This window comes from Nicrophorus vespilloides, unplaced genomic scaffold, assembly GCF_001412225.1.
Source record: "Nicrophorus vespilloides isolate i.1.1-1 unplaced genomic scaffold, Nicve_v1.0, whole genome shotgun sequence".
NCBI classification, from domain to species: Eukaryota; Metazoa; Arthropoda; class Insecta; order Coleoptera; family Silphidae; genus Nicrophorus; species Nicrophorus vespilloides.
Window position 1 is genome coordinate 1 of NW_017099772.1, and position 14,989 is coordinate 14,989.

Here is a 14,989-nt window from a genome sequence, read left to right on the forward strand (position 1 = left end):
CAGAACAGAACAGAACAGAACAGAACAGAACAGAACAGAACAGAACAGATGATTTTAGGAAATGAAAATAAAGTCAAATATTTAACAAGCACCAAAAAATTAGTTGTAAAGGCTAAATTCAGGCGAAGAGTGAACAATTAGAAAGAAAGTTTTCAACTATGCTTTTTTTATTTTAAATCACTAGAATTAAAAAGTATATTGTTATAACCCTTATTAACCCTTAATCATGGTCAGAATTTTAACCGGTACGTAGTGACGTATTTTTATAATTTAAGTTGCGTCACTACAGAACTTAAGTCGAAGCTTAATCAATCATTTTATAACTTTTACTGGAATTGGTATACATAAAAATACAACATATAAATAATATTTTATTTGTATATAAATTGCGGTGTATAATTTGTTATCCAAATAACAAACATTGCATACATTAAAATCTAAGTGGAGCTGTTCATTATCTAAATTAGTGCCAAAACAATATAATACATACATACATAATACAAGATATTCATTTTAATCAACATCAAGCTTTTTAAATCACTAGAATTAAAAAGTATATTGTTATAACCCTTATTAACCCTTAATCATGGTCAGAATTTTAACCGGTACGTAGTGACGTATTTTTATAATTTAAGTTGCGTCACTACAGAACTTAAGTCGAAGCTTAATCAATCATTTTATAACTTTTACTGGAATTGGTATACATAAAAATACAACATATAAATAATATTTTATTTGTATATAAATTGCGGTGTATAATTTGTTATCCAAATAACAAACATTGCATACATTAAAATCTAAGTGGAGCTGTTCATTATCTAAATTAGTGCCAATACAATATAATACATACATACATAATACAAGATATTCATTTTAATCAACATCAAGCTTTTTAAAATTTCCATAATAACCAAGAATATCATCATTAACTAGTGGTTCAGGTCTTAATTTTGCATCGACACGAATTTTAATCCATTTCGATAAATATTCATCGTAACTTTCTAAAAATTCTTGAAAATCTTCTGAAATTTAATACCATATTTAAAAATATCATAAAGCAATAATAAAAATGTATTTACCTGAAATTTCATCTAAGCTTTTAGCAGTTCCACCATAATCTTTCGGCAACATGTCCAGACTATAAAATTCTTTCAACGACTCAATATTTTTGTGAACAAGCATCTAGAAACGAATGAATTAATATTAAAAACAAAATAGTATTTAAAATTCTAATTTGGTTAAATCAATTATAATTTAAACATTTTTGGAACAAGCCGCAATATTTTCTTATATCTAAAATGGACAAAAAATAGTTTTAATAGACTTTTGTAATAGTTGATCTATTTTTTCATACATTTTTTCATCAGATTATATGTTTCAATTTTTATTTATTTATGTTTTTGATATAATGAATATTATTTACTTTAATATTACGTTACCCTTTGTCGTAACTTAGGTTTCATACACATTTTAAACATATTAAACAGCGTTTCTCCAGCGGCTGACACATTAATAAAATGTACAACAGAAAATCGGTTTGCATACACTTTCTAGAATAAAATACTTATTATACAATACACGAATAAGGTATATGTACATTTATGCTTACATCTGAGAGCCTCATCAATTTCATTATATCGGTGGGTTTAATTTTACTAATCAGCGAGAGGTTCACATTCGTATAATCACAAATATATTCATTTCCATTATTGATATCATATAATGCGAAGATTTCCATACTCATGATTGTACGTGAAATTATAGTAGTTATATTGAAACTAACATCATCAAAGTACTTTATGATGCAAAGTCTTCGTAAACCTTTTGTTAATTTTGGCATTCCTATAACTTTACTAAAAATAAGATTATTAAATTAGTTAAATAAATTTAAGAAATACTAGATGTTACAAATATCTGTGGGATTCTCGGATTTTAGGATGTAATGGACTGAGACAATACAACTCAGGCATTACATTGCGAATGGAATAGTTCATTTCCAATCTGGATTTAGTTTTCTCGATCAAAAACTTATTCATTAACATAAAGAATATTATTAGTCTATCGCCTAAAAGTATATTAATTTTAATTGCGACTACTTCCTAATTAATTTATTTCAATTATTACTGGGTGTTATCGGAATATGCGGTTGCGTTTTAAACCACTCCTTGATTGATACCAAATCGACTTCCAAGTCCTTCAGTTTCTTTCCGTGATTTTCCAAAATTTTATTCACATCATCCTCTGTGTATAGGAATAGCGGTGATTTACATTCCAAAACAACTGAAAAATAACAAGAAAAAGAAATGTATGAGCTATCGTTTATACAAAACTCGACATTTTAAAAAAACGGTTTTAACTTTTCTACAAAACAAAACAAAAGTTTTATTTTTCATAGAAAATTTAAAATAATAATCTGACAAAACATAAATTAAAATCTTGTATAATATTTCATAAAACTACAACATAATAAAATTTACTGCATAGAAAACCACACAGATAAACAAATAACAGAGTTATTTATCTAAATTACTATAAAATAGTATTTTATGTCTTATTCTTTCTGAGAAAATATGTTTTTAAAAAGGAACAAATGTCTGTAGATTTATTACTCAAATAGATCTTTGTTTTTGATAGAAACAGAAATAGACAATATTCTCTCATTTGCTACGTACACACAAACGTCGCTTTCATTACTAGTACCCGATGTAAAAGTCAGAACTTTAATTAACGTCTGTTTATGCTTACATATTTGTATTCTACGACATATATTTTATTTATTCCTTTTATTTCTTTATTCTTTTCCATCAGCGAACAAAAAATATATTGCTCAGCGCTATATTATTTCAGTCCAAACGCAATTTTTGTACGTGTCCTCGCAAAAGTTTATTCGATTTTGTGTCAATTTTTTTTTAAATCAAATAATTAAAATAATTTATTTATTTTTATATTTTAAGTCTAACTCTAGCTTTTCGAATTTAATAAATTTCTTCAAAAAAACGGTTTTCCAAAACTGGGTTTCAAAAACCGACAAACCCTAGTGTGAGCAAGTAAACAATAAATTATTTTTATTCTTAATAAAATTATAAATAAAGTAAAGTATTACATACAAATTGCAGCAAAGGTCGTTCAAACTATTTGAAAAATATATCAGGACAATTTAAATAAAATATCAAGCATCAAAACTCACCTGGCATGTTGATGTATAATATTAAATGATAAAAATGCAATAAAACTATAATTTATATATATTTTTGAATTATAGACGTCATAAAAAATGATTTAGAATTTCTAATATATATAACATTTAATATGTAAAATGGAAGTTTTAAATTGGTGTCATTATTTTGTAATTGTTAAACTAGTTTGATTGCTGTCAATAATTATTTTGAAATGCTCTCATTAAATAAACTTGAAAAAAACATCGTTCACATATATTGATAACAACAAACTTCAGAAAAAAATGTTTTGTAACAATATGTTGAACTTTCTTTTCTGTGGAAAATATTTTACTTAACTTAAAACAGGTATCAAACACTAAAAAAATATTCTTAAGTAAATATTAGGTTTCTAGGGTTTTTTTTAATAAATTTATATAATTCCAACTATAAAACTGGGTTTTAATCAAAACTTATATTATTAAAACTAATTAATATGTTAATAATTATTTTAATAAAAACATACACATTTGGACACAAAATCATCTGTATAAAACATGAGTATTGTTTAAAAGAAGTTTCATGAAACAAATAGAAAATCGGGAAGAAATTAAGTCTAATCCTTGATTTCCAAACAAAATAGAATATTTTAAAGCAGCGTTCTTCATCCTCCCGTGAATTACAGGTTGATGAATACTTAAAAGAATGTTTTGTTTTAACTCTCAATTATACGTGAAATGAAGCAGAGTATTGTAAAATTGTTGAGCTCATTCAAGTTTAGTAGTTCAGACTTTAAGACGACAAAATGCAAATGTATTAAATATTTAAGGCATATTTAAATTAAAAACTGAAATTAATTTTAGGGTGCTATAGAGACCAGAATTCAAGAGATTATTAACACGTCTCTCTTATTTACTAAATAAAAAAAAATATTAATTGAATGTTATAAAGATCCTGAGAGTGAGACACCTTTTTCTATTCCTGGATATTTTGTATGCAAAACGAGGATCAATTTTGTAAAAAAGTTGAGGTTTAAAAACCTTATTGGAGTTTTTTAATGTGATTTTTGTATAAATCAAAATGATTTTCCTATTTAACGTCGAAATCCATTACTGAAAAAACTATATGTGACTGAATGTTTTGCACTCGGCATTCTCGCCAAAATACGACAACCAAAATTAATCTCTGCACAATCCTCTCAAGGATCACCTGATACTTCTTCCTTTCCCTTAAGTTTTTATTCAAAGAATAATATTTCTTCCTTTCCCAAATTCTGCATTCCTAGAAATACTAATATCGATCACAAATTCAATTATAACATATTTAACCTTCAATATCTTTAATTTTATAACCATATTATTAAGTCATATTTTCTCTAGTCCCTGCTTCTAAATTTTTTTATTCTTCAACCTTTTTGAAACAAAGAACTATTTTTAAGATATTTCCCGTTTCAAACAAGTTATGGTAGCCTCATTAAGTGGCAAAGAAGCCAAGGAGCGAAAATTTCGAATATTTGTAGTTGAGAACGGAGAGGAGAATTTTAAATATTGTTTAACCGTGGCGAACTTTCACTTTAAAAGAGCGGATCACAAGATTCTTATAGAAAAATATGTTTCTGTTTAAATAATAAGATTTATTGGCCCACACTGTTATCACAGTTTAATAATTATTGTCAAAAAATATAATATTCACAAACAAGCAATAATATTTATTTATATTATATCAGTCAACGTCCAGACTTTTGAAATTTCCATAATAACCCAGAATTTCATCATTAACCAATGGCTCTGGTCTCATTTTTGCATCTACACGTATTTGAATCCATTTTGATAAATATTCATCGTGACTTTCTAAAAATTCTTGAAAATCATCTAAAATTCAAAAATTATTTTAATACAGAACAAAGCAAATAAAAAATTGAACGCAAACATATTTACCTGATAATTCATCAATGCTTTTAGCAGTTCCTCCATAATCTTTTGGTAACATGTCGAGGCTATAATATTCTTTTAATAATTCAACATTTTTATGAACAAAGATCTAGAAACACATTATTAGTTAAAAAATATTATAAAGGTTTTTCAATATTAGTTTAATTATTTCATGATAATATGAAAAATAAGATGGAAAGACTAGGGTAGATAAACAAATAGAATATTAATATAAGAATATTAATCTACCTCAAAAACTATCTTATGTACATTTTGACGAACTCAACGTTTAATATACGACAATTATTTAGCTATATGTAAACATTAATATATTACTTAAATATTGCATTACCCTTTCTCGTAGTTTAGGTTTCAAACGTTTATTCAACATATTAAATAGTATTTTCCCAGAGTTTGACATATTAACAAAATGGCAAACAGCAAATCTATTTGAATATACTTTCTAGAATAAGAATGGTTGAGCAATCAAGAAACACTGAACATATTTGTTTATTCTTACTTCAGCAAGTCCAAGAATTTTCATAACATCTGTGGGTTTAGTTTTCGTAATCATTGAAAGGTTTACATTTGCATAATCAATAATATATTCATCTCCATTGTTGATGTCGTATGTTGTGAGGAGTTCTAAGCTCATGATTAAACGCGAAATGATGATGGTTATATCGTAACATGCATCATCTTTGGGTTTCACTATAAAAAGTCTTCTTAAATCTTTCGTTAGTTTTGACATTCCTATAACTTTACTAAAAATAAGAGAATGAAATTAAGATATTAAATTTAAATAGTATTATATATTACAAATATCTATGTGAATCTCGAATTTTAAGATCTAAAGGATTATGACAAAACAATTCTGGCATTACATTCCGAATAGAATAATTCATTTCTAATCTGGATTTAGTTTTTTCAATGTGAAACTTATTCATAATCAAGTATGAAACTATAAGTCTATCACCTGAAAGTAAATTACTATAACAGTGAGTATATAATAATTAGTGTATTTTACTAATTACTGGGTAATTCTGGAATATGTGGTTGCGTTTTAAACCATTCCTTAATCGTCTTCAAATCTACTTCGACATCCTTCAGTTTCTTTCCATGGGTGGCCAATATTTTATCTACATCATCCTTTGTGTAAAACAAGAGGGCAGCTTTCTGTTTCAAATCAACTTAAAAACAATTTATTATATCATATAATCGTTTAATAATAATGAAAACAATAATTAAAAGAAATATTTTTTATTGATAGAAAAAGTATAAAATACAAATTATTGTTTTTTTGACCATTTCAAAAACATTTAAATAATCTAAAGTTCAAAACTTACCAGACATTTTGATTTGTAATATATATGAATGTCTACTATGAACTGAGGCGAGCAAAATATAACTAGAATGTATATAATTCGACATCATAAAATTAAATACATTTATAATTGCAAATGAACAAAATAACTTTTATTTTTTGTATTATTTTTCTCATTTTAATTAAACCTAGAAACATTATTAAATATTATTATAAAATTAGAGAGAGAACGGACATTGCTTATTTACTAATAATATAATGTGTAAAATAGAACGCTTAAATTACCTCATTTCTCGAACCACACTATCTGCCTTCTACTTACACAATTAACTCTCCGTAAACTACACTACGACGCGACGGATATATTCGCTCACTGTTGTACACACATTGTATTCATGGCTATTGTGGAGGCGTTGTCATCGAATCTTAGTTCTTAGCAAGGTGCCACTAGTCTTTTTCAGACGATGTTGTCATATTTTTGATTAAGTTTTTTTAGAGGTTCTACTTGAGTTATCAAAACACGACACTATATAGGAATTCAGATTCTGACGACGCACGTCAAATTGCTCCGTCCGCAAAGGGTTAAATTTTAGTAAATACGTTATATGTCTATATTAATTTTATAGGTCTTTATATAAATGGTTTTGTTCTTATAACTATGCTATGATTTATTTATAGTATAATTATTTCATAACTAACTTCGAATCTTAACAAATTAACTATTAATTAAGTATTTTATAATAAGTAAAATCCTGAGTTTATTAATCAAATTATAGAACAAAATAGATAAACATAAAAAAGTAAATTTCCTTACATTAATCAATAGAAGGATAATAATTGTAATATAAACTCTAGTCTCAAGATCTAGATCTTGCTAATCTCTATAACCCGATTCACGGAAAGTCAGATTAACATACCGGGATGTGCAGGATGTATGAGACCAATCACTCTAACTGCACGTCACATGCGCAGGCCCGCTCTTGGGTCTTCTTAAGTCAAGGGTGTCTCTTATCTTAGAATGCGGCACATTAAAAATCGACATTTTCATCATCATTTTTTATTTTGTTTTTCTGTTTTTATTTTCTTTTTTTTTTGATTTGGAAATATTTAGAAGAGGGCTTCACATTGCGACTAGGGCCTAAAGTGCTTAATCCGCCACTGTTAAATACTATGAACTGTCAAAATACCGGAAAGAACACTTTTGTTTGTGCAATGTTGAAGAGTTCAGAGGTCTAAGTCATCATATCAAGATATGTATCAAAGGTGCTCTCCACTAAGGAAGAAGATGAGCAGAGCTTGGATAAAGCTAACAAAGAAGTTGATTGTGGAGACAATCACTGACACATCTCAGTGAACGGAATGTGCTACCGCAAAGAAAATGAACATTGCAGATAAATGTAGGTGGTCCTTGATGCTTGATAATGAAAGGAAGAGTTTTTTATAGGTAAGATTCTTACAGTACTTTAATTCCTACATGGTTCCTATGCTTGGTTTCTTCTTTACACAATTTAAGCAGTTTTTTTTTTTCTAATTGATAAAATCGTTGTCAACAAAATATATTTTATATAAACATATTTAATAATAACATATTAATCAAAGTCGAGCTTTTTAAAATTCCCATGATCTCAATTTTTCATTTACGCGCATTTTAATCCATTTCGATAAATATTCTTTATGACTTTCCAAATAATAAAATAAAATACTAATTCATTGAGATTTTATCTAAGCTTTTAACAGTTTCTCCATAATCTGGTTCCTCCTTCACTTTAAATGTAGTGATATAATACACTACATTCAAGGTGATACAGTCAATCAATCGGAAATGTGCAAACATTAAATTAATATTACCCTTTCACGTAGTTTTGATTTTAAACACATTCTAAACATATCATATTCATAAACATATCAGTGTTTCTCCAGCTGTTAACACATTAATAATATGTATAATAGAAAATCTGTTTGAATACACTTTCTAGAATAAATTTGTTCTTACATCATAAAGCCCAACTAATTTCATTATATAATTGGGTTTAAATTTACCAATCAATGAAAGGTTAACATTCGTATAATCGAAAATATATTAATCTCCATTATTGATATCATATATTGCGAGGATTTGTATGGCCATAATAATGATAGGAAGATAGTTGTATCAAAACTAAATCATCTTGGTATTTTACGATGCAAAGTTTTCTTAAACCTTTCGTTAGTTTTGCCATTCCAATAAGCTTACTAAAAAAATAAATTTATTAAAGAAAGAAAATATAATTAAGAAATATTACAAATATCTATAGGATTCTCGCATTTTAGAATGTAATGGACTATGACAGTACAACTCAGGCATAATATTACGAATTGAATAGTTGATTTCCAATCTGAATTTTGTATTCTCGATAGAAAACTTATTCATTGTCAAATATGAAATAATTAGTCTATCACCTGAAATTATATTCATTTTAATTGTCAGCACATATTAATTCGCATATTTGAATTATTACTTAGTGTTTCTGGAATATGTGGTTGCATTTGAAACCAATCCTTGATACTTTTCGATTTACACGTTTTTCTTAGAATCCGTGTAAATCGGGGATATGAGTATTGAAAATCGCGTAAATAAGTACAAAAAAAATATAAATAATAGTTTTGGAAATATATATGTATTGCATAAAATAATGATAACATTTCAGAAATCAAGAGCAACATTTTATTCGGAGTCACTATCACTATTTAAAACAAAGAACTATTTCTTTTTTATTATCACAAACTCAATATCTTTATCGTTTGGAATATTTAGAAATTCTACTTTGTATTTATTATTAATGTAATTTCCGGATAGCCGGATTTAATTTTGATATGAAACGCAGTAAATTATTATTTAATTGGGAAATTTTTATTTATTTATAAAGTAGACATGTTGAGATTAATTATGCAATACTATGTCGACCAAATGGCCGTCTCGATTGTGCTAGCATACCCTGACCCTTTTGAAGACTTTTTACAAGGCAGTTGGCTCTATTTCAGAAATAACGCGTTGGATCTCTGTTTTTAGTTCAGGAATTATTTGTGGTTTATTAACGTCAGCATTTCTGGAAATCACACGACCAGGAAAATGTTATTTTAACAAATCGATGATTTTTCTTGCTGTATGGCATGTGGCAGCATCCTGTTGAAATATATCTTCGAGGTTCATTGATCCCACAAAAAGTTCAGATCATTCTCAAAAACCCATAATCCGCACCATATAGATTCTTCATTTTTTAATTAATAACTCTAGAATTTTCATTGCCCCAAATTCGACAATTCTGCTTATTAAGAAAACCATCCGAATGAAAATGAGTTTCATCAGTCTCCGCAAAACTTTAGCCAAATTTGTAATGTGTTTTAAAAAGCACAATACGTTGTTTGTATAGCGATCCATATTTAATAACCGCAATAACAGTAAATGACAAAAGTCAAAAAGTATAGATGTCAACTTGTATAGAAAAAAAAATAAAGGAAATTTAAATCCGGCGTATCCGAAAGGTCGCCATTTTCTGGTCGCGTAAATTCAGTCCACGTATAAAAAATCCGGGTAAAAAAAGTATCGCGAAAATTCAGAGATGCCTGTAAATATCGTCACTAGCCTTTTTAATTGTTGTGTTATGATTTGATTTATAAATTCTTATTTTTTAATAATATAAGAAATGGGAAAACTCCCCTTATATTTTGATATTCAATATACGACAGTATACTTTCAAAAGAGAAAGAAATTGAAGAAACTATAATTTATATATTTTCGATGTATATATAAAAAAAAATCAATAATGTTTACGACTAGTAAATAACCAGTTTTAATTTAGTCATTATTAGTATTATTATTGACGAAAATAAACAAAAATCAAATGTTGAAACAAAAAAATAGTCATAATTTTAAATAAAATCAACAATTATTCTGTATACATTAAAAGAATACAAAACACAATGGACTAGTGCAGCAGTGAAAAACATTATTTAAAGAATCAATCATTCTGAAAATTAAATTTCATTAATAAAAACTATTTGAATATTCTCTTTTACATAAGCGGTTTTGTGTAAATGAATGTTATAAAATTCTATTTTCAAAAAAAATTAAGAAATGTATTTGTTGTAAAATGTTCTTTAACAATAATAATACAATAATACAAAAATAATGCGATTACAGATTTTTTTCATACTTTTTATATCACGAGTAAATATACATAACAATAAACTTAAATAATTAGTAAGAATTACAAATATTGATATCTTTTTTTAACTGTTTCAAGTGTTAGGTCTATGTAGAGGTGAATGTTTCCTCGCTGATAATATCTTTATTACAAAATAAATTAATTCAACTTTGATAAGATTCACCTTTTTATATAGTAATTTTGTTTGTATATTATAAAATATATAAAATCTATGCTTTCTTGATCAAGTTTGGTGCCATAAGTTTATCAATTTACTTATTACAGAATTAAAGATTTCAATAAAATGGTTTTAACATATGGAACCCGTGGTTTACTGAAAAGAGTGTAAATAAAAACACACAACAAGAAAGCAATAATTAAAATGCAATTAATTAATTTTTTATACAAAACTATTTATTAAAGAATATTTTTTTCTCTAAAAGATAATAACCTCCGCTATTTTTTGCTAATATATCAGTCAACGTCAAGCTTTTTAAAATTTCCATAATACCCAAGAATTTCATCATTAACCAGTGGCTCTGGTCTCAATTTTGCATCTACATGAATTTTAATCCATTTCGATAAATATTCATCATGACTTTCTAGAAATTCTTGATAATCATCTAAAATTCCAATAAAATTCACGACATTATAAAACACATAGATAAATCAATATAAACAATATATTACCTACGGATTCATCTGTGCTTTTAGAAGTTCCTCCATAATCTTTTGGTAACAAGTCCAAGCTATAAAATTGTTTCAAAGACTCAATATTTTTATGAATAATTAACTAAAAAATCACAAATTCCATTATTTTTTTAATAAAGTAATAATGTTTTATATACGTTACCCTATCTCGTAGCTTAGGTTTTAAACACATTTTAAACATATTAGTCAAAGTTTCAGAAACAGACTGCAAATTAACAATATGTATAGCAGAACATCTATTTGCATATACTTTCTAGAATGAAATAGTAATTATACAATCAACGATCATATAATCAAAAATCACTTACATCGTAAAGCCCAACAATTTTCATAACATCAGTGGGTTTAAATTTACTAATTATTGAAAACTTCATATTCATACAATCAACTATATATTCATCTCCATTGCTGAAGTCGTACATTGCGATTAGTTCCATACTCATGACGATGCGTGAAAGGATTATATTTACATCGATACTAGCATCATCTTCGTATTTTATAATGCAAATCCTACGTAAGTCTTTCGTTAGTTTTGGCATACCTATGACCTTCCTAAAAAGAAAATATATTAAATTTGGAAATACTATTTAAAAAGTATTACAAATAACTATGGGATTTTCGCATTTTGGGATGTAATGGATTGTGACAAAACAACTCAGGTAATACATTGCGTATGGAATAGTTCATTTCCAGCCTGGATTTAGTTTTCTCGATGTAAAACTTATTCATTAACAAATATGAAACTATTAATCTGTCACCTGAAAGTATTTTTTTTTATTGCGAGATTATCTCAATGAGTATATTTTACTTATTACTGGGTGTAACTGGAATATGTGGTTGTGTTTTAAACCATTCCTTGATTGATTCCACATCGTTTTCCAAGTCTTTCATTTTTTTCCCGTGATTTGCCAATATTTTTTGCACATCATCCTGCGTGTAATTCAATAGGAGTGACTTACATTCCAAATCAACTTAAATAGAAAGAAAAACAATGTATTGAATCACGTATGTAAAAAAATAGTTGAACGTCATATATTTTAATGCAGACATAGAATTTCGGAATTCAACATAGGAAAAACTGCTATGATACGATTTTTTTATATGTCTAATTAATTATAAAGCAATGTCTAAATTTATAAGAAGTAATTGTTTATATTTTGTGAATCAACTTATGTAAAACTGTTATGTTTATGAATATATATACACTTGTGGATCAATTTTGATTATTTCTTGAAAATGAATAAACTATAATTTTGTAATTGCAAAAAGGGCGACTAATAGCCGAATGGTTAAGTCGCCCTACCCACGATTTCGTGGGCGCCGGTTCGAATCCTGATTAAGCCAGGCCCTTTGTAAGCCCTCTCGGTACTTACAGCAATAAGGCCATCGTTCAGCACAGATGATAGTAAAATGAATGAGGTTCAGCATATAGACCTTCAGCATATGGACAATGAGTGTTAAGGTATAGCAGCAGATTCACAGTCAAAGGAAATAGTGGAATAGCAGAGCATCAAGAACTTTACTCAATTATCATATATTTTCCATTTTGTCCCATGAAATTTTTGTACTCCTCTTAAAATTGATTTTGAACTGCTAAAAAATGACAATTTCAAATGACAGAAGGATAAAATCATACAGACAGAAGTCTTTCAAAACTAACAAAATGCTATCTTTTTGTGAAAACTGAAAGATCTTTCTTGCTAATCCAATATATTTGTTAAGTTTTTATAAAAACATATTATTTAAATGATAAGAACCAATCAATGTATATAACACATTATTTTATTAAAACTCACCTGGCATTTTGATAGACAATACACCTTAGTGTGCTGTTAGATGAGAATAAATGCAATGAAACTTGAATTTATATATACGTTCTATTTATAGAAGCCATAAATATCGGTAAATGCATTTTTAATCGTAAAGAATACAATTTCATACACAACATCGTAATTTATGAAATAAGTGCAGCAATTAATTTGTGAATATTACTTTTTTTATGTGATCTTGGAACTTTGATCGTTAGTATCAAAATTATCTAAGCAAAAGCATTGCAGATATGTTTATATGTGAAAAACAGAACAAAATTTATTTACAAAAAAATAAAAGTTTTAATTATTTTCTTACTTCAATTGTTGATTTGTATTCCACTTGTTTTTTATTAAATTTAATAGATTTGTTAACATGTTTCACATAATTAATTTCAAAGTAAACTTTATAAAATTATACTGTTTTAAACCACAAAGTGGTTTCAAAATTCATTTCACAAAATAATATACAAATAATAAAAAATATCTTTAAAAGATGCCTTTTCATTCATTTATTTTTAAATAAAAATAATAATTTCATTCTAAGTAATAATTTGTAATATAAATTTTGCTATTAAAAATAAGTTTTTAAATTCCCATAATAACTAAGAATTTCATCATCAACCAGAAATAAACATTCATCATGATTTTCAAAAAAAATCTTGAAAATTATCTAAAAAGTAAAACATAATTACAACAAAATATATACATAATTAAATGCAAATACATTTACTTGAGAATTCATCCATGTTACGTAATCCTTTAGTAGCATATCCAAGCTATAATATTGTTTTAACGACTCAGTTCTTATGAACGAGCAACTAAAAACGAACAAATTATTCAAATATATGTTACAGAATTCAATCAGAATTCATTACTGTAATTAAGTAAATTTTAAATTGTTATAAATACTATTGTATAAAATTTGTATTTCAAACATATGTATAAAAAAAATAATGTATATGAAGAATTTTCGGGTTATTTTATAAAAACTCACCTCGCATATTAAACTATATTCGTTAGTAAACTGGTAAATGAGATCAGTTGTAAGGAAACTAAAACTTCACGAAAACGTCACGAAGTTAATATTGTCACGTCATTTGTATTCCAATTATACAAATAAACATAAATTGTAACATAATCATTTATATTATTAATTCTCAAAATAACTAAGTATATAGGGATATTCATGATTTAAAAACTAATAAACTATTAACAACAACAACAACAAGAAAAAACGTTTAGTTAAAAAAACATAACTTAATTAAAGGAAAGGTTGGTTACATTCCATTTGATCCAATTATTTAAATACTATAATCCTTATATTAGTCTCCAACACATCTCTGATAAGCATCTTCCTATGATGTCTTACCTCTTTTGGCTCGTCACCAATTCAACAACGAACATTCTCCAATTTATGTTTCCGCCTCGTGCTTTATGTTTTCCTATCTGCAACATTTAAATAACATATGCTACGAGTTGTATTCTTCTTCGCAGTACCATCATTTTTCATCCTCCTTCTTCTCATGAAGTGCAGGTACATTCCAAAAAACCCATGTTCGGTTCAGTGCTTGGTTCAGGTGCAAAGTTGCTGCTTCTCACTTCTCTCTCTAGGTAGGTGCTCGATTTGTGACATGCCTAGCTCTTATTGCTCCAGTGCTCTTCTGTAGCTTTGCACCTTCATATCAATCATCATCATTTATTTATAAAATTAAAATAATACATAATATAGGGTGTGATACAAAAATGTAGACTGTTATGGGCTTTAGCCTCTTCCAGCCTCTTAATAACAGAAAGTTTTACAAAAAAAAAGAGTGAGAGGGTGGGGTGATCTTGAAGGGCTATGCGTGTAGCGAGTCGGCCTTGGAGTTTTTTA

At 27.1% G+C, this 14,989-nt stretch overlaps 3 protein-coding genes across 5 annotated transcripts; all 3 read right to left on the reverse strand.

The window, feature by feature from the left end:
- Nucleotides 1-858: 858 nt before the first annotated feature.
- Nucleotides 859-3,220, reverse strand: LOC108565555. 2 transcript variants are annotated; one of them, XM_017925086.1, is made up of 7 exons: nucleotides 3,188-3,220; nucleotides 2,125-2,280; nucleotides 1,909-2,065; nucleotides 1,610-1,853; nucleotides 1,440-1,550; nucleotides 1,080-1,182; nucleotides 859-1,022 (listed from the first exon to the last, which is right to left on the reverse strand). In XM_017925086.1, the coding sequence occupies exons 1-7, from the start codon at nucleotides 3,192-3,194 to the stop codon at nucleotides 874-876; spliced, it is 927 nt and encodes a 308-aa protein (XP_017780575.1). In that variant the 5' UTR covers nucleotides 3,195-3,220; the 3' UTR covers nucleotides 859-873. The 2 variants fall into 2 exon arrangements, with proteins under 2 accessions (XP_017780575.1, XP_017780573.1); XM_017925084.1 differs by having other exon boundaries at nucleotides 1,598-1,853.
- A 1,657-nt stretch (nucleotides 3,221-4,877) lies between these two features.
- Nucleotides 4,878-6,492, reverse strand: LOC108565552. The gene is made up of 6 exons (XM_017925081.1): nucleotides 6,433-6,492; nucleotides 6,121-6,276; nucleotides 5,906-6,062; nucleotides 5,607-5,850; nucleotides 5,093-5,195; nucleotides 4,878-5,026 (listed from the first exon to the last, which is right to left on the reverse strand). Exons 1-6 carry the CDS (start codon nucleotides 6,437-6,439, stop codon nucleotides 4,878-4,880), a joined length of 816 nt encoding a protein of 271 aa, XP_017780570.1. The 5' UTR covers nucleotides 6,440-6,492.
- Nucleotides 6,493-10,785: 4,293 nt separating this feature from the next.
- On the reverse strand, nucleotides 10,786-13,153 carry LOC108565554 (alpha-tocopherol transfer protein-like). 2 transcript variants are annotated; one of them, XM_017925082.1, is made up of 7 exons: nucleotides 13,102-13,153; nucleotides 12,121-12,276; nucleotides 11,907-12,063; nucleotides 11,614-11,857; nucleotides 11,448-11,558; nucleotides 11,285-11,387; nucleotides 10,787-11,217 (listed from the first exon to the last, which is right to left on the reverse strand). In XM_017925082.1, the coding sequence occupies exons 1-7, from the start codon at nucleotides 13,106-13,108 to the stop codon at nucleotides 11,069-11,071; spliced, it is 927 nt and encodes a 308-aa protein (XP_017780571.1). In that variant the 5' UTR covers nucleotides 13,109-13,153; the 3' UTR covers nucleotides 10,787-11,068. The 2 variants fall into 2 exon arrangements, with proteins under 2 accessions (XP_017780572.1, XP_017780571.1); XM_017925083.1 differs by lacking the exon at nucleotides 13,102-13,153 and having other exon boundaries at nucleotides 10,786-11,217; nucleotides 12,114-12,270.
- Between the last annotated feature and the right edge of the window lie 1,836 nt (nucleotides 13,154-14,989).